General features: G+C 38.1%; 1 protein-coding gene across 4 annotated transcripts in view; it reads right to left on the reverse strand.

Moving 5' to 3' along the window:
• The window catches only part of USH2A (usherin), a 372,227-nt gene that overhangs the window by 210,513 nt on the left and 141,167 nt on the right, over nt 1–20,547 (reverse strand). For all 4 annotated transcript variants that reach the window (XM_062605800.1, XM_062605798.1, XM_062605802.1 and 1 more), the window contains exons 27-30: nt 14,393–14,666; nt 11,252–11,455; nt 11,026–11,106; nt 8,582–8,767 (exon numbers count right to left, since the gene is read on the reverse strand). In XM_062605800.1, coding sequence (XP_062461784.1) covers nt 8,582–8,767; nt 11,026–11,106; nt 11,252–11,455; nt 14,393–14,666 — 745 coding nt within the window. The remainder of the gene's footprint in view (nt 1–8,581; nt 8,768–11,025; nt 11,107–11,251; nt 11,456–14,392; nt 14,667–20,547) is intronic.

Consider the following 20,547-nt stretch of genomic DNA (forward strand, 5'->3'; position numbering starts at 1 on the left):
TAATGTTTTTTTCCTTCACAGGTACTCTTGCACTATTTTCTTGCAATGAAGAAACAGATGTGCTGCATAGGTAGGCTATAAGAAAAGTGCACAGATTTTATTTACATACTTCAGCAAACTACTTTTTCCTCAGCTGCCAACCTATCTGTTTGGCCAGCATCCACTGTAATCTGTTCTCCTTCATTATGTTAATCTGTGGGCGGAAAGATTTCTGTCATCTTCAAATCGCTTGTACAGCAATGGTAAACACCTTGGCCTGTCTGTAATTGGACAGGTGTCTGCATTGGTGTCACCCAGCTTTTAATTCAATTAAAGAACTGGCTGATCTCCTCTCATTACCCACTCATTTCCTCTGCACTTTTAGCCAGTCGCTGAAATTTACACTCGGTGCCTGACTGTCTTGGTATACAAAGTCAGCAGTCCCATAGCAAAGATTGCCACTGATACACGTGAATTCATTTGCAGCACAGCAAAATAAATTTTCCAGTAAAAAACAGCCTATGATTCAATTAAGTTGGTTGACAGCTTTAAAAAACTTTACCTAACTCCTCAATTATAACACTCGGACTGGTATCTCTTGTCTATACCCAATAATTGCTGACCAGAGAAGAGTGCATCAGACTTTCTAAGGTGGGATGCTAGCAAAGGAAAATTTGGTCATAACCACACTTCCATGTGCTCTGTTAGAGTTAACAGGAGAGAGCTAGATAAATTGTCACTTTGATCAGGAGGTAGAATTAGAGGCATCATCAATATTTAAGAAAAGGGTCAGCCTCCCACATTTGGGATATGAGCCCCATTCATTCACCCTGACACTACAGAGAAGCTGAACTCATCTAGACTTAAAATTTACATCATAGACTGTGTTCCAAGCCTTAAAATCCCCATGGGGAATCAGAGATGGTAAATCATTCTAACACACCACTCCTATCTGCCCACTCCAAGAACCTTTGGAAATAAATTAAAGTTCTAACACAGACATTTTGACACAGTGACCCCATGAAACTGAATAATGTCATTTGTTAAATATGAATGTAAAGTTAACAGTCTAAAACAGTGATCTGGAATCACACCTAGAACATTAAGCCCACTTTATATGCAAAACTAGTATTCAATTTTCTATACTTTTATTTAAATGATCTTTAATTATTTGCAGTACTTAAAGTTAGGTTTAGAGTTGTGTCAGGGAGAAAACACTGGTTCATTCTTGTAGATAAAGGATAAAAATACTGACATGGACAGTAGAAAAGGGTCAACAATGAATTTACCATAAAATGGATATGTGGACAAGTCAGTTGTGTCTTTATATCCATTCCATTCATCATTCTAATGCATACAGTATATGAGAAGATGAAATATCCAGCTTCTTCCTTGCCCTTCTCCATAAAACAGATGTTTCTTTTGTTCAGTACATCTAGAAGGGAGGTCTCCTATATTTAGATAGCTCAACCAGATTCTACAGTATTCTGGCAGATTTTTAATAGAAAAGTAGCACTTCTCACCAAGGAAGAAACATGCTTTACCGCTAAGGTATGAGGGCTAAATATTCTGTTCACAAGAAATGAAAATTAGATTCAAATGCAATTACAGTATTTTAGCAATTTCCTCATCCAGTTAAAAGACTTTCATGAAAGCAGCTGCTTCACTGTTCCAATCTGTCATCCTGAGTTGTCAGAAAGTTCCTTCAAATCACCACCGAGTCGTCAGAGACAAAAAGACATACTTGCTTATGGTAACTTACAGAGCTTTCACTCTGCATAATGAATTGATTAAATAAATATAAATTGAGGTGAGCTTTTTAGAATACATTTACTGAAGGAACTATTCCATAAAAACAAAAATTAAACCTACTCATCCACAGACACAACTCACACAAAAAAAGCTATTTAAACTTACAGAGGTAACACAAGTACTAAAGTTCTTTTCCTCACTTCCACAGAAAAATGCACACACCCAAGAGAGTGGAAGTAGACAATTCTGAAAGCCAATATTCATCAAATCCAGGCAGTACTTTATATACAGCCTGAAAACAGCTCTGCTACTGAATTTTAAGATTCCCAAAGTCAACCACACAGCTTACCCTCACAAATACCATTTGTTTCACAAGCTGAGTGTATGTCTTGCCAAAGGGACTTTTCCTTGCCAGAGTTTTTCATTGTTTCCTAACACTTCACTTCATCAGGACCTATTCTGAAATACACATACTGCAATTGAAATGATTTACCTTAATTCTTGTTTAAGCTCTTTAAAATAATTCACCAAATCTCCCCTCCCCAAATCTAAAGACTATTTAGCTAACTTGAATGCCAGAGGTCATACAGCATCTGTCTAACAAAGTCACTTGTGTGTCGAGATGCATCATTGCCACAGTACACTTAATCACAGTCCACTGACCAGAAAAGGAAGTCCTCAACTGACTTTGTGTTTTTGACAGATTGTAGCAAAAACTGTTTAAGTACATCTTCTGCATATGCATTTCTGGACTGAAAGCCTGAGTACCTCAATCTGTCGCATACATCTGCATTTTTAAAGCATTTTCTATCTTAAATTTAGAATGAGTTGCAAAATTTTAAAGAATTATTGAATGGGAAGGCACCTGTTCCAACCCTTTGGCTATAAGAGAAAAGAAACAAAATACTTCCTTTAGTTATGGGATTTCTGCGGCATGAAAGAGCCTTTTTTTCTGCACAGGAAGGTTTGACACCAAACCATCTAAGGCAAGCACCACTGGCTTTGAAGGCAGAGTTTGGGTTACAGTGTTTCAAAGGAACATCACACTCCCCTTAGCATGGGGCATCTCTCTGGCTGCTGTAATTTGAAGAAAAGCTTAGCCCAACAGTCCAGTTTTGCAGCAGGAGTTAATTAACCATAGAGAGTACAGGTTCTGCAATATCTAACACTATGTTACTCTTGATCCTTTCAGATAACTTTGCCATTGTTCCACAGGATGATTCATTTTAGGATTTTGCAGAGGGAGAAAGAAAGAAAGACTTTTTTGCAATTTTTTTGAGATTTATTAATTTTAATCTATTTAAAAAATTAATAATCCCTCATAAACATTAAGAAGTTGATTTCCTTGTATTAATAAAAGTTTTGGTATGCAGCTAAGAGTTGATGTAATTTTGATAAAATGTTCAGGTTTATCTAGTCAGATAATTTACATTTCATAGTAATAAATTTATACAATAGCATTGGACTGTAAACATTCATTTAGGTCTAACCTCAATCAAGTTAGAAACTTAATACTGCAGAATATTAATATAATTTGGTTTAGAATGCATATATTGTAAAATACTCTGCTAGTCTGCTAAAACCAACTAACTGAAAGGAAATAAGATCCTACATCTTGCCATTCTGATTTAGGGTTATTAGGAACTCAAGCACCACCTGACAACTCACAGAAACCTAATGGGCATAGACGGATCTATTGGCTGCCCTATGTTGCAATAACAGCTGAGGTGCAGCTTTTGGCATATTCCTTCAGCTCCTCCCACCAAGAGAGATGTGCATACCAATGGATGAGAGAGATGAAGAGACCAAATCTCCTTAAGACACACAAAGGGAGAAAACAGGTCAACAAGCATAGCAACCCTAATCATTGCATGGGTCTCAGTACTTGACATGCTTTCACGTGGTAAGGCTGCATACAGCCTCCACGTCTGTCAAAAAGTGGCATGGCACTGTAAAACATATACTCTCTGGCTATGGGAAATACTTAGGTGTTTTCTGTCATTTATCTGTGCTTCTGACCAAAGGTTATTTCTACTAAATGATGACATAGAGAAATAACTTACCTGAAGATGACAACCATTCTTGTATTTAAGAGTGGTTCAAGCTGATGAAGCAACTCTTGAAAACCGTATTTTCAATACAAAGTTTCAGCTTTTATTACTCTAAACATTTTGTCAGATTTTAGTTGTGAGTAAATGTGTCCCTTCCCATGTCAGGGGTTGGAACTAGATGATCTTAAGGTCTTTTTCAACCCAAACATTCTATGATTCTATGCCAGACCTGGTTAGTATGCTGTGACTCTTTGTACCAACAAGAAAAGATTTAGAACAGTAGAAATTTGTCTCAAATTGAGTAAGGATCTGGGAGCCCTCCTAGTGCTCTGGCCCTACATATATTTACATTAGTTGTTTGCAGTTATTTTCTACAAATTTATAAAAATCTTTTTAACTGCAGCATAGGAGTGTTTTGAGCATAAAATATTTGCACAAACCAAGAGCTTTCAAGTAGTTTCAGATGTATGAAAGTAATATCCAAGTAATTCATTAGTAGTTTCATAGAATCATAGAATCAACTAGATTGGAAAAGACCTTTATGGTCATCAAATTCAACCTTTACCCCAGGCCTACCAAGTCTACCACTAAACCATGTCACTATGGGCACATGGCAGGAAATGGCTTACAGGCCCCATGTAGAGCAAAGTACCCTGAAGAAAACAACATTTTCCAAGGGCCACCACAGACATCAGGCTCTCATTTTAGGCTCACCCTTCCCGGCCTTGCTTCCCTGGCTCAAGCAACCCACGGCCCGATGGCCCCACTGGCAAGCCTGGGGACTAGCAGCCACTTGGCAGGATGCCTCATTTCCACTTCTGAGAGGCTCCCTAGCTAGACTAGAGCGCTTTCAAAGCTGAGACGCAGCCGAGCCGCTTTGATTAACCACATTAAATTAACTTTGCCTGAGATATTCATCTGCCAAACATAAAAGCCTAAAAGGTGAAAAGTAATTATAAACACGTGTCAAGGCAAGGAGGGAACAGCGGCTGTGGGCATTCAGAAGGGAAGATGCTGACAACAATTTTCTCATCATCACTTGTGCAGCCACAACTTGGCTAATGCAGCAATGACACAGGCAGGACACACTGCAAAACCCATACAAAACTGAAAGAAAAATCCATAAGAGGAATACCAAATGTATGTGGATTCTTTTTCAGAATATCTTATTGAAATATAATTTACAGGTTCCACAAGTGTTCTTCACTGCTCATAATTAGGAATTGGTAAAATTTAGAGGCTGGTTGATCTCGTGAATTCTACAGTGAAATTCTTTCTGATTTATAAAGTGTTTTTCTCTTACGAGCTTGACAAGAGAAGCATCAGAGGATACTGATTAGTAGCACAAAATCCAGTTAGAGGCAAGACAGCTGTGATGTACCCCAGGGGTTGATACCAGGGCAAAAACTGTTCAACGTCTTCATTAATGACCTTGATGATGGGGGAAATGTGCATCCTCTGCAACTTTGTGGAAAATGCAAAAGGACCATTAAGATGATAAAGGGATTGGAGCATGTATTTTATGAGGAGAGGCTGAGAAAGCTGGCACTGATCAGCTCAGAAAAGAGAAGGCTCAGGGTGATCTATCAATCTGTACAAGTACCTGATGGGTGGGAACAAAGAAGATGCAGATAGACTCTTCTCAGTAGCTTCTACTGATAAGACAAGACGCAGTAGGCAGAAACTGAAATACATGAAATTCCACCAGAACACAATAAACACAATAAAATGAGCCATCCCACAGAGGAATATCTCTGTCTGTGGAGATACTCAAAACTCAACTGGACATGGTCCTGGGAAACCTGCTCCACCTGATCTTGCTTGAGCTAAGGAGATGGACTAGATGATCTCAAGAGGTCCCTTCTAACCCTACCAATCCCAGTGAGTTTCTGATATTCTGGATTCCAAAGGAAAGCAGAAGCAAAAGCTGCTCACAAACTGCACTGAAACAGTGTGTTCTAACGTTCCTTTCATTTGTTTAAATACTGATTCTTATTTCTATTCCAAATTCTGATGGCAGGTGAAATGCAGTGGAATGCAGAGTAAAGCAGTCCAGCCTTTAGGAAAAAAATTATTTGATGTGATGACCCTGTACTTCTTTTATTGCTCTGCTGAGTGTAACTGGTATATTCAAAGTCTATCAATGTTATTACATGTTTCTCTGAAGGCAAGATGGGCTAACACAGTATTCCTTGGATCACAAAGATTTATATTCTTTGTACTCCCATCCCAGAATACAGATCCTGAACCCCATGTTGAAATAGACTCCTGGCTCACCAGTCAGGATTTTAAGGATTTTTAAGGATTTACATTTGTTGAATATTCTTTTCTGGATGAAAGTGAAAGAAGACATTTTGAAGACTACAAGGGTCATATTTTGAAGGACTTTTGTTTCTGAGGAGTCAGAGATAGGCATTTGAGGCTGTGAGATTATGCTTATTTACAGACCCACTTTACCTTTAATATTTAGTTCAGGTTTTCTTCCTGACAAAGGCACAACAGGTTCTTCTGAATTTGACAAAAACAGGACAGCCAATGGTGCTTTCCCCTCTGCTGTTGCATTAGCAAGCCTGGCTGTTGGGGTTACTGCAGTATCTTCTCATGGAATTAAACAAAAGAATTTCTAAAGAAATTCCCTTCAAATTAGGGAGAAAAATAAGAAAAATTTACCTTCTCAACAAACCCAAAGCAAAGACAGATCTTTTGGTGGGGTTTTGTCTTTATATTGGCTTTTGATTTACAAGGAAAGATAATTCAGCAGCAAAAGACACACCTTTACCTGGCAGCCTCACATCTGTGGGCAACCATTTCTCTATGTCCAGAGGCTACCCCATGTGTGTAGGCTTCACTGAAATCAGTGGGATGAAGGCAAAATAATTTCAAAGGCAGTGATTTGATTTTTCACTTGTCCCAGCTCTAACCTCAACATGAGGACATAAATTACATATTTCTTACAATGCCAAAACTGGAAAATACATAACCAAACTGTTGGGCAGCAGTTATAAATAACAAAAGGAAGCACTGCTTCCACACACACAAAACTGAATTGGAAAACTTACTGACACAGCAAGTTGCAGAAGCCAAAAGCATAAATTTATTAAAAAAAAAAGAAAGACAATTCTACCACAGACCATTAAGCATGATGGTTCAGATGCAACTTTCAGCTCAGAAGTTTCACAAACTCCCAGTTGAATTTGTATTAACAAGAAGACTCAGTCTATGCTTAGCATATTTCTTACATTTTCTTTCCAAGTGTCTACAATCTGACATTGCCAGAGAGGTCAGTGGTTAAATACAGCCATTCTTAAGTTCTTAGGGTAATTTTATTTTGCAGTATTCAACAGCTACCTGTCAGGGAATCTGACATTCTTCTGCATCCTGAAAGCTCCATGCAGATAACCTCTTACCTGTTGAGCCTAGTATTGACCTTTTCATAACCCTCACACACTATCTTGGCACAATACCACCAAAGTTAAACAAAAGGTTGGTTCTGACCATCATCTGTTAAAAAGCTACCTAATCTATATGCTTGGTCTTTAATTTCTACTAAGACAATTTGTATTGCTTTACAGAACAGACAAAGAGTATTCAAATCAACAAGTTCATCAAAGAAATCACAGTAAGAATAGAAAGTCTGTGCACTTTTGTTATTGTAGGCACATTACAGTCTACAGATTTCTAAATGAAGAAAACAGAGCACATGCATTTTGCTCTTGAAAGTTTATACATATATTATGACAGAAAACCAACACAAAACATATAAACTTACATAACAAAAACTGAGCACATATTACTTGGGCTTCAGGAAAGCAGCAATAATATCTTGCCTGAGGGTTAAGACACTTTCTAAGATTGTTCCATTGTCCAGCCAAACCAAAGCATCATCTTTGAGCATTATGTTGTTAGCAATTTTTAAATTGTCAAGAATGACACAATTAATTTAAGATGATAGCATATAAACAAATCTACTGGTCACAGTCTGTTCCAAAGAAAGTAAAATTTTGTACTATTGCCCACTCAGTCATCATATAACATAATACAGACTGTTGTCTGTAATGTGTTTCCTTCCCAGGCAAACTTGTAGCAGCCAGCAAATGCAGTCTGTTAATACAGAGCAGAAAGCCAGATCCACCTTACGCTGACAGGAAGCGAGGTCACAAAATGCTCTCTACATAGCAAAGAGTCCAGCATTTCTTCCTAAGAACATCTGCCCCCTAGGAGTAAGGAAAACTAGACCCCAGGAAACATCTTGTGTTCAACGGTTCCTATAGCTTACAACCCACAGCTCAACAGTGACCATAAACCCATTCTGTAATAACCCACCTCCCAGTGGTATTAACCAAAGCATAAATGCATGCTAGATTCAACTGAAATCAGTTAGGTTAACATGATCAAAATCAGGCAAGTGCTTTCACGCATCAGGGCAAATAGTTTGGGACCCACGTTTAGAGTTAATTTAGGTGAACTGGTAATTTGTGAATTTATGTGTGTGAATTTACGTAACAAGAAGGAAGCAAAAAAATCAAAATAAACAGGAAAGCATTTCCCCCCAATAGGTTAGGAAGGCATACCTCCAGTAAAATTGCTTTTTACTGTTTCTGTTGTATCTTAACCTTTATTATTCTTTAAAGACAGTGCACTGCTATGTATGTGGATGCTGAGACAAACAGTACTCTTCCATATGTTACCTACACTGTGCATACACAAAACCATAGAAGTAATAATTTACAGCTCAACAAAAGGAGATATAAGCATCCTGCATTACTAGATGTGTCTAAAATATGGTAGTTAACATTTACCTGTGAGCATACTAGTGTCAGCAAGCTCAGCACTAGTGATGGGTACATTGGGACCATCTTCTTCGTATGCTTTCAAAATGTACTTCTCAATTACACCTATGACCCCAGCCGGTTTGTCCCAGGTGACCTCAATGCTGTAACCATTTATACTGTGAACTCTTGAGGGACTTGGCACATTTTGTGGAACTGCAGAAGGATAAAATAGAAAATACAGAAAAAAGGCAGTTCTAAGGAGACTATTGCCCCTATTCTTCACTTTTAATGGCTGCAGTAAATCAGACTCAACCATTAGCATAAATACAATTTATTAGAGTTGTAACTTTTCAGCATTGATTTAATATGACTGCACATCTTGAGTTTAAGCTATATTTCAAAACCATCAAAACTCCATCTACATAACGTTCCTACTTCTCTTGTTGCAATTTTCCAAAAACATTTAATGTATCAAACAAATATAAGCATCACTCACAAAGAGAGGAGGTGAACTGTATGTAGCTAACAAGTTCAGGCATTATAATCATACAGCTGAATGAAGCAAGACTACTGCAAGAGAGAAAGGTTTGAGTTACTTGTTGGCTATCTAAGCCACAGAATGCCACAACTAAGAATCATTTATACAGATGTGCATTCTCATTTACAAAAGTACTCTAAAAAAATGTAAGATTTTCCATTTCTTTTCATACTCCCAATTGTGTCAGAGTAAAGCAGGAATTTGTATTTATTAAAAAGAAAAAAAGAAAAGAAGAAAAATGAAGATATTTAAAAGAACTGGAAAGCCAAGCTCATAGAATCATAGAACAGTTAGGGTTGGAAAGGACCTTAAGATCATCTAGTTCCAACCCCCTGCCATATGTGCATACAGTTGCCAATAAAAAAAGCCCCAAACAAGCAAAAAAGTCATCTAACTTCCAATAACCTTTAACTATTTATTAGATATTACTAAACCAAGTAAAGGTCTGGCCAGTAACAACTTCATCACAGATGATGCACAAGGGGTGCAGAGGAAAGGCCCAAGGAAGGACCCCTACAGGTGATGGGTTTGCTGTAAATGAATGTGGTCTCCCTAGCCCTGCTGCTGATCATTTGCTTTTCTCAATAACCTCTTTTTTTAGTACTTTTATTGTTTAGTTTCATTAAATATGAATACAGTCTTTTTTTTATAAGGGTAACAGAATGGAAAGTACAAAAATACCTGTAAATTGCTATTTTTGTGTAAAGTAAGAATATGACACTCCAGGAATGCTTCGGTAGTATATTGATTTTATTAGTTTCGAAGTGCATCACAGAGCAAAGTAAGGTACTGTATAGCAGATGGTCTTCTCATAAGGGACATAACAAAACCAACTCAAAAATAATTAAATAGCGTAATTATTCTCCAACCTCAGGGAACATGGACTGCTCAGTGCTGTGGTCAGCTTGCAAACATAGATTTATGGTAAACCTTACAGTTGTCAAATAGTTGATATGAAAATACGCATGACTTTTTTCTCTCTTCTGGATGCTACACAAAATAATGGCAGTAAGTTGCATAAGAATGCATTCGCAAGTCCAATATTTATGCAGGTATTGTACCATTTTTTAAGATCATCCATTGAATATACTGCATCATAAGAATTCTCTGCATTGATGGAATGAAATTAGGCTTCACTTTACAGGAGAGGGAAAGTTGGTTAAATATGCAGAACTGTAAATCTGCTAAAACTTGTTGGCTCAACAAGGTTTACAAAAACACTGAACAGAAGAGGAAAGGTCTTTGAAATTTTCTTCATAAAATATATTTAAGGCTCAGCAGGTATCATGTTCTTATTCTGAAACTTTGTCCAGAAGTCACATGCTGCTTTTGTAGTACATGTTGCCACATTTTCACACACAATCTATGGAACAGATTGCGTTAAAAGAATCCTCATTCATAAGCACTGAGCAGCACACCTATGTGCAGGTAATGTAGTGAAAAGCTTTCACAAGATCCTCTTCTCCCTGGCAACTATATGGCCTCTTATCTTCCACAGCTTGTGCCTGCTACTGCAGTATCTCTCTTCTCTACATTTGATTTTGTATCACTAATTATACATAGGAAAACACAGATTTACTTACTCCTGCAGACTCGTGTACCATAAGGTTGTATGTGCACATGTGAACAGACAGACATATGTGCATGGCTGTTCTCAGTTAATGCAGTTCAATCCTTTCATATTCTTTGCTCTCACATAATTATATAATCTAACATATACTTGGAAAAGACCTTGAATTCTGTGTAGAAAATACTTGCCTGAACATTTTATAGCTGAAGATAGTAATCTGGTGCCTATTAAAGCATTAAGCAGTTTTGCTCCTTCAGAAACACTATGCAACTTACCCCAAATTGTTGTGGTGGAATTTTCTCTAACATGATACTAGATAACTAATGAAAAATGGGAATGAGTAAGCCTTAAAATTATATTTACCTGATTCCCTTGTACGAACACGGGTCCATGCACTAGGTAATGTTCCTCCTTCATTTGAGGCAACCACCCTATAAAGGTATTCTTCAAAAAAATATAGAGAAGTATAGAAGAGAAAAAAGAAAAAAAGGAAAAAGAAAAAGACAAACAAAAAAAATTGGACATGGTAATATATTAATACAGAATGAAATAAAAATGATGTATTTTATTCAAGGAACCAATGTGTTACCTGTAAACGGCTTTAGCCCACTCTCATAAATACTCTGCTCTTTCCCTTGGTATACTAGGATGGAGTCATTTCCCCTGCAGTTAACAGCACTGTCAGTTGATAGGCATCCATCCAGATTGACTCTGACAGCACTGCTGGACACAGATGCCAAGTTAACGACAGCACCTCGTGTAAATTTAACATCCTTCATGCAACCACCGAAACCTAGCAAACAGTAAGAGATTAGTAACACAGAAAGAGCTTCCATCATTAATTAGGAATCACTTTTGTTCCTTTAAATTCTGTATTTTCAACATTAAAGACTGTAATGTGAATATGTTGACTTCCAAGATGAAATTCTGTCCCCACTTTCACAATACTAAGCTGGTAAAAATCCCTGGTATTCTAGTGTTGTGTTCCTACCTTACAGAACTATACTTCCATTACTATCATTGCCACCCCACAAGAAAATAGTTTTCTCCTTTCTGTCACTTCCCTTTTCAAAATTATTACCTTAAAAGTGATTCTGAATTTGAAAATCAGCTTTCTGCTGCTTACTAATATTTAACTGAGAAGAATATCTAGATTGAATACGTCATTAACTTCAGGACATCGCAGAAGATCTTCTGCATGGGGATATAACTGGTATGCCGTTTAAAAATATACTCCTGAAACATAACCTCAAACTATTCATTTTCAAGAAAAAGTAACTTCATTTTATATTTCTTTCTATATATAAATACAGTATATATTCCTCTCTGTGAGTGTAGCATTCCCATCAACATTGATGGCTTGGCTTCACTAGTGAAGATTTGGGAAGGGCTTTTACCCACGCTTACTACAAGCACAATGACCAAGGACATGTGGGATTAAACACATGTTAAATTAGTTACTTGTAGTAAAAACACCACCATAAAAAACAGTGTGCAGTTGCTAAAATGTCTATATAGCTCTATGACTTAATTTACAAAAGAATTAATAAATTGATACAAAATAGTTCGCAAATCTGAGTACAGTGCTTGGTGTTCAGCGCAAAAAAAAAGTGAACAGTAACCGAATTGAAGATTTCAACTCATGGAAGAATTAACTTTGCAAATTACAAATCAGCCTCTCACAGATCAGTGCTCATTTCTTCCTTTGTGAAAGTACCATATTAATCTTCTGTATTTTTCACTACTTTTACTACTACAAGATGGCAGATCAGAGTAGTATTTTTACTTATCCTGATCTGACAATATCCATACACAGTTCATGTAAAAAGGGCATTGAAGGTGGACACCCATTTTCAATCATCCTCTCTCTCCATAACACTAGGGATTTACACAAACTGCGCCTTAAAATGAATATATCCTAATTTAAACTCAACTCCTACTCGACAGCAATCTGCTCAGCTTCTTAGGCAGTCTGTAGCAGAACTAATCCCAATATGCACAGGCAACTTAATCATTAGACAAAATGAGCAGTTGTCTAATCTACTATGAGATGCGTGGTGTACAATCTATTTTAATACATTAATTTTACTATCTATCCTTTTAGCTGCGTTTATCACTATTTGAAGATTTCTGACTGATGCCAGCCAAGTGATGGGGTGGTAGGAGAAGGATATTTATCCCTTATTTGCTGTGAGCAAAACAATATTCCTTTATTCAAAATTAACTACCAAGCAACCATTGAGAAAACCTTTTATAATTATTTATTAAGCTGGAAAGGTCTCTATATTCTGTTAGCATACAATTACATCATTGTAGTCCTAAATAAAAGCATGTTCCAAAGATGTAATGCCTGATCTTGCTCATCTAAATCTGTATTTAGGAACAAACAGGAATGATTTTATCTTCAGATGCTCTGCTATAAATTTGCATCCACCATCTTATTTGTTGCGTGCTTAGGAGGCTTGGTGAAAAAAAGTAATGTTTATTGATGTGCCTAAATATGCACTTCAGGCATTCACTTTAGATGTTATTTTGCCCTAGATTCTTTGTTCACAGATCTCTTTGCTGCAGGAGTTGTGAACGTATCCATTCACGAGGCTACACCATCTGCTACAGGGCAACACTGACAGGGTGTGACTGGCTAGCTCTTTTGGGCCATAAATATTATGCACACAGAACCTGGAGGCAAATTATGATATATGTGATACCTGCAGCTGAAGAAATACTTAAAACATTTTTTTTTTGAGCTGTCTGTGAAGGCCAGTGCAGGATTTGATTCAAACTATTCGATGGAATAGCTGGGAAAACACACGGTTTCAATGCAGCCCTGCAGAGCTTACTTGAATGCACGCATTCAATATGAGTTCATGCATTCAAAGCCACCTACTAGATTCCCCACTAATCTCTCTCTGACTGCTACTTATTTGCCCAAAATACCTGAAAAAAATGCCATAATTGATGAATAGTTTCATAAGTAATGAAAAAACAAACCCAAACTTTAAACAGATAGTGTAACAGACGTTTTTTTACAACGTTTAATACAGTATCCTTTTTGGAGGCCATTAGTGTCAGGCTGTAATTAATACTTCTCTCTTTTCCCTAGAAATCTGACCTGTTGCAGAACAGAAGGATCACAGTGATGGCTAAAAACATGACTGTTTCCTGTCCTCCTGATAACAAGGAAAACACCAACGTAGCCAAAATCCAAATTCCAGGGTTTATACTCACTTGATTTAATTTTTTTTTTAGACCAGAATCAGTATTACCTAAAAAGCACTAATAAGCTATCAAGTATTCTTCCATGTCACTGCATCCAGCCTCATTAGAGTGATTTAAGCTGTTTACTGTTTCCCATTGGTTTTCTATTTCAGATCTATGAGTGGCACAAGTTGATCAAATGAAACAAGTTTATATGGACTAGTTTTCTCTGATGAAGACTTGAGACCTTCTTTCTGGTTGGGCATCTCAGATTACCATTTGCTACTCATCAGTTCCTCTATTGAGTTAGATTGCTTCAGAGATCACTGGGTTGGAAGATCTTTTATAGCATTACAAAAGAATCAGGACTAAGTGAAGCTAGATGGGTAGAAATAATTGGTAGATAAAGCAGCAATGGGTGGGAGGAAATATTCATGTCACACATTCATGAATTTACACTGTAACCTGCAGAATGTCTACCTTGCGCGTGACAGCAGGCTTTGAGAAACACACATTCTTCTTAGAATCTTACCTTGTTCTAATGCCAGTTCCTTATAAAAATTCTGAATCTCAGGTGGGATTCCTCCTACATAGACAGGTGAGTTTACATTCAGCTCCTGAACATGGGGTTCAAGCATCTGCTCTCTCAGTTCATTCACACTTGCTGAAACTACAGAGCCCTCCTTGTTCACAGTGACTTTGTTCCATTTCCCATCACAGTAAGACAGTCCTAACCAGAGATCCACTTGTGTAAAGACAATGCCAGTTTTTAAAAAGATGTTTAACATTCCACTTTTCAGTTCGATCTGTGCATTTTAAAACAGAAAAAAGATTTTTAAGGAGACATCACATACACAGCAACAACAGAGCTATTTAAAAAGAAAGAAAGGCAGTCAATAAACAAAATCAATGAACAACAATTTTTTAAGTTCTGGATAGCATAAATCACCATAAAATTGTTTACACAGAAGATGCTTAATATCGTGTATCAATTAATTCAGAAAGTAGGAATATATGTTCTTTCTCAAGTATGGCACTAAGTAAAAAGAAAAGACAATCAACCAGGATTGCTTTGCTTTTTAGAGAATGAGAAAACAGTATTTTATCTGTCAATTTATTTTTTAGAAGAATGTAACAAGATAATAAGGAGATGAAATGTCAGACCTGATTAAGGTCTTTTTAATTGGCTGGTAAACTCAATTTCAAAAGTTTCCAGAATACACTGATTCTTACATCCATACATCCTTATTCTTCTAAATCTGGTAAGAAAATAATTGCTTTTGTGTGCGCTCTTTGAGATTAATGTTCTAATTCTCTAATAGAAATACATTTTTCACTGCAGAAGTCTCCAAAGCTTTACTGCAAGACTCTTTATCCTGACTGAATGGAATACAAGTAGGCTGAGACTGTAAATTGGCATGTATAGAGGACTGTATACTTAAGTGATGAACTGGGTTTTGAAAAATACAGATACATTCACAGAAAAAAGCATTACTGTTCCCATGCCAAAATCTTATTATAAAATTACAGATTTAATATAAATGCTTATCACCAGTATTGACAAACTGACATAGTTAGGTTACTATTAATATTAATATTGCAATATTTCTTTAACAGAGACCCCATCTAAAGAATGACCTCAGTACTTGAGGTGCCAGTGGCAATACAGGTCCTGCTTCAGAGGGCGCACTGGCTGATAGCTCACAAGACAGAGGGATTTTGTTTATTTGTTTCTTTTGGACAACAACATTTCCTATTTCCATGAGTTCAGAGCTCTTCATAGCCAAGGACTATATAATACAAGTGAAGGGACCGATATGGCATCAGTGCTGATGAGTATAGCTTGACAAAGCAGTCCATTGGACTGTTTTTCTTCCCTGATGAGAATTAATACAAAGCACACTGTGCTGGTGTGAAGGAAGCATTTCAGCAGCGTGACTACAGTAATATGCCAGCAAGTCTGCCAGACCTGGAAGCTGGAGAGAGGGCAGGGTGTTTAACAGAGGGTCACTACTCAGTACATCCTTCTTGCAATTTACTCATCTTGGCATAGTCTTAAAGCAGGCAGTGAATGATGCTCGTGCTTTTTGTGTTGACATGGACTGACATTTAGAATGGCCAAGTGCAGCTAAAGATAGTGGACCAATGTTTTAACTGCTCTGCATGGTGAAGTTAAAAAGAAAAAAACAAAATCCTGCATAGATTTAGGATTCTTCCTGGTACTGAGCATACTTCAGAAAAACAACAGATAAATTGTTTGCCTTGGATAACATTTTTAATCTTGGAAAATATATTACTATTTTAAATAAAAAATGTGTGAAGATTATCTTATTCTGCCAGACATAGAATCATAGAATAGTTAGGGTTGGAAAGGACCTTAAGATCATCAAGTTCCAACTCCCCTGCCATGAGGCAGGGACACCTCATACTAAACCATATCACCCAAGGCCTTGTTCAACCTGGTCTTGAACACTGCCAGGGATGGAGCATTCACAACCTCCCTGGGCAGCCCATTCCAGTGCCTCACCACCCTAACAGCAAAGAATTTCCTCTTATATCCAATCTAAACTTCCCCTCTTTAAGTTTTAACCCATTACCCCTTGTCCTATCACTACAGTCCCTAATGAAGAGTCCCTCCCCAACATCCCTATAGTCCCCCTTCAGATGCTGGAAGGCTGCTATGAAGTCCCCACACAACCTTCTCTTCTCCAGGCTGAACAGCCCCAACTTTCTCAGCCTGTCTTCATATGGGAGGTGCTCCAGGACCCTCATCATCCTCCTAGCCCTCCTCTAGACTTGTTCCAACAGTTCCATGGCCTTTTTATGTTGAGGACACCAGAACTGAACACAATACTCCAGGTGAGGTCTCACAAGAGCAGAGTAAAGGGGCAGGATCACCTCCTTTGACCTGCTGGTCACACTCCTTTAGATGCAGCCCAGGATATGGCTGGCTTTCTGGGCTGCAAGCGCACACTGCAGCCGGCTCATTTTCTCATCAACCAGCACCCCCAAGTCCTTCTCCGCAGGGCTGCTCTGAATCTCTTCTCTGCCCAACCTGTAGCTGTGCCTGGGATTGCTCCAACCCAGCTGTAGGACCTTGCACTTGGCATGGTTAAACTTCATGAGGTTGGCATCAGCCCACCTCACAAGTGTGTCAAGGTCCCTCTGGATGGCATTCCTCCCCTCCAGCGGATCAACCGAACCACACAGCTTGGTGTCATTGACAAACTTGCTGAGGGCACACTCAATCCCACTGTCCATGTCACCGACAAAGATGTTAAAGAAGACCAGTCCCAGCACCGATCCCAGAGGGACACCACTCATTACTGGTCTCCAGCCGGACATTGAGCCATTGACCACAACTCTTTGCATGCGGCCATCCAGGCAGTTCTTTATCCACCAAGTGGTCCATCCATCAAATTGATGTCTCTCCAATTTACAGACATGGATGTTGTGTGGGACAGTGCTGAACGCTTTGCACAAGTCCAGGTAGATGACATCAACTGCTCTGCCCCTGCCCATCAGTTCCGTAGCCCCACGATAGAAGGCCACCAAATTGATCAGGCAGGATTTCCCCTTAGTGAAGCCATGCTGACTGTCACCAAGCACCTTGTTGTTTTTCATGTGCCTTAGCATGCCTTCCAGGAGAATCTGCTCCAAGATTTTGCCAGGCACAGAGGTGAGACTGACTGGTCTGTAGTTCCCCGGGTCATCCATTTTCCCCTTCTTGAAAATGGGGGTTATATTTCCCTTCTGAGTTAACCATCTCTCAAGATGAGGTTAACAAGAGAGGTCTATCGCAGCTCTAAACCTGAGCAGGCTCTGTTTAATGCTTAAAAGCATATTTGCTTTTCAGAATTTGGGGTACAAATATTAAACACTGCTGCAAAATTTTATTAATACTGATATCTATGCACTCAATTCATATTTCCATATACCTGAGCATGTAAGGTTGGAATTAGGAAAGCCAAAGCTTAGCCTGAACCTGGAAGACATGAGGGCCAAGAACAGCTTCTAGAGGCCCACTGGAAGCTTGTGGCATCATTCTGAGATTGACATCGAGATTGATTCTGATTAAAGATTTTATTAATTACCTGGGCATTAGGATAGGGTGCATTCTCAGCATGTTTGATGTTGATAACAAAGGGGCTGCCACTGGTATTCTAGACATAGAAAGCAGCTTTGAAGAAAAAGGACTGAGAGTCAAGACAGATTACAAATTGAAGACTGGTCAGCAATGCACCCTTGAAATGACAAAGGCAAGAAGATGTTGTGTACTGGTATTAGCCAAGTTCAGACGTGCTAGCCACAGGTCAGAGGCCTGAACACAAACCCCCCAATAGCCTTCTTCGAATCAGTTATGATAATGGACAGGAAATGGGAATTTCTTCCTGACAACAGAAAGAAATCACTGGTGACTAACAGGAATATCACCTTCACAAGTCCCACATGAGTATGCCACACCTTTGCTAATAAAAAGATTTCCACTTTGAGTTCCCAAAACACTTATTTCACACCCCTCCTTATTTCCACCACAGGCAACACTTTGACCTTGGGTACTAGTCAAGCTGCTTCCTGCAGCTATTCTAAAGTGTAATTCCTTTGAAAAGGTTCCTGCAGGACTCTTTTCTTACTGTGTAGCTTTGTAGAAGAAAATAATCAGTTACCATGTCTTGGGACCTGCTGCCACTGTCACATGAGATTAGCAGTGCTTAGGCTTTCATTGCTGTTGAAGTGGTCCGCATCAAAATCAGTAACGTAAACTCTATCAGCAGTCACATTACCCTCTTTCAATCACATAAGGTCATGAGGAAACACATGTCAGAGTGAGAGCTAGTGATTCCAACTAGCTTATCTGGTCACAGCTTGCTTATAATTATTGTTCCTGGATGCAAAAAGAATCAGTTTGAATTCTCTGGCTTGAGTTATTGTCAGGGCAAGGAAGTCACAGAAGAAGTGAACTTTACACACAGCAGCTTTTTAGGACTAATTTTTGTCTTGCACAGAAGGCAAGATAAGACTCTTTTGCTCTTTGGTAGCAGACCAGCCATTTGCCTAGCTATAGTCATTCCAAAACTATAGAGCTAATAAGAGAGCTGCGACCTATGCAAAGGGCAGGATCAGGGAATACCACGTTACACTGGCACTCAGGATAGGTGGTATAGCTTCTAATGTCTCCTGACAAAGGCTCCTAACAAAGACATTGTAGCTCATGCGCAATGCTACACATCTCATTTTCACTTTCTATTAACCTTTTTTTGTGAGCTCAAGTGTACGGTAAAACCTTCAGTCATCATTATGTATTTGCAGAGCACAAAGCTGCAAGGGTTGGAAAAACATGCATATACTCATCGTCTCTAGAATTCCTCATCTTAAGGCTATGGAGATGTTGAGGTCAGGAGTAAACTGAGATTAAAGAAAGTTTTACTTGACTTCGGACAAATGCTAAGAAAATTATCTAATCACAGTTTTCAGTGCTAAAAGAATAACGTAAATATAAAACTGCCAAAAATCTGGAAGCATGAGTAGAGATGAAAAGTGTTTTGCCTAACTACTTCATAGTTTTGACTCCTCTTTTCATTTAGTGAGTCCCCTTTACCCTTCATAATCAAGAAGCTATTTTCTTCTATTTCTGTTAGTCTTTCATAGAGCAAGAAAAAGGAAAAAAGGATTACACACGGCAAGAATCTCCAGAAGAACCCAAACCCCATGTTTGTCCCTGTGAATATGGTTCACATAAATACTGCCCCTGTATTGTGAATTACACTCACAGAAGTCTTTGTAGGATGGGACAGTAGTGTAGGCATAGCACTTTATGCTACTATTTTATGATCTCGGTCATTACTTGATGGCAAGACTAAAGTGATAACATGTAATTCGCAAGACTTCCTATTGGAAGTCATTACAATTTTTAACTAAGGCTGCTTCAAAAAATGGGGCAATCAGGTCTAGCAGAACTCAAAACCCACGAAAAAAGAAACTGTTGGAGAAGTCAGTACAAAAAAAGTAAAGATAGAGTAAGTTATAGTTGACTTGAAGAGGAGAAAAATATATTGATACATTTTAGATCAGAAGTTTAAAAGAAAAGGCACATTAGATATAATGCCATGCAATAAAACATGACTGCCATTAGCAAAACAGCTGCATAATAATAACTAAATGAATGAAATTCAATAAACAAGCAGAAAGGGCAGAGTGGGGCAAAAAGAGTAATACCCTCAGAAATCTGAATGCAAATGATTGCTTCTTGGACCAACTGAAAAGAGATATTACTTTCAACGTAATCCTCTCTAATACCCACTAGGTAGTTCCAAGTTGCACTATGCAATGGTGACCACAGTTTGATTATATTCATTTTCTTCTCTTGGGAGAAGAAAAAGATGAAAATCCAGAGCCATTTAACTAACAGAAACATTTGAAAAACTGCAACAAACACATTCAAACTTAAACAAAATCATGGAAAAGATGGAAGCACGAGTACTTCTGAGCATAAACCAGTCTTATTCAACAGACACCAAAAAAATGTTCATTGGCATTATCTTACAACTTTGACTAATACCTCTACAGCTTTCTCTCTAGTGATAGGGATGAGATGGGATTAAGTTGGACCACTAATTTCTCTCTATATGTTTCAAATCAAAATAAATCCTATCAATGATAAAAAATACATATACTTAAAGAGAAAGA

The sequence above is a fragment of the Pezoporus occidentalis genome, unplaced genomic scaffold (assembly GCF_034315485.1).
Source record: "Pezoporus occidentalis ecotype Australia unplaced genomic scaffold, CSIRO_AGI_Poc_V1 ctg93, whole genome shotgun sequence".
NCBI classification, from domain to species: domain Eukaryota; kingdom Metazoa; phylum Chordata; class Aves; order Psittaciformes; family Psittacidae; genus Pezoporus; species Pezoporus occidentalis.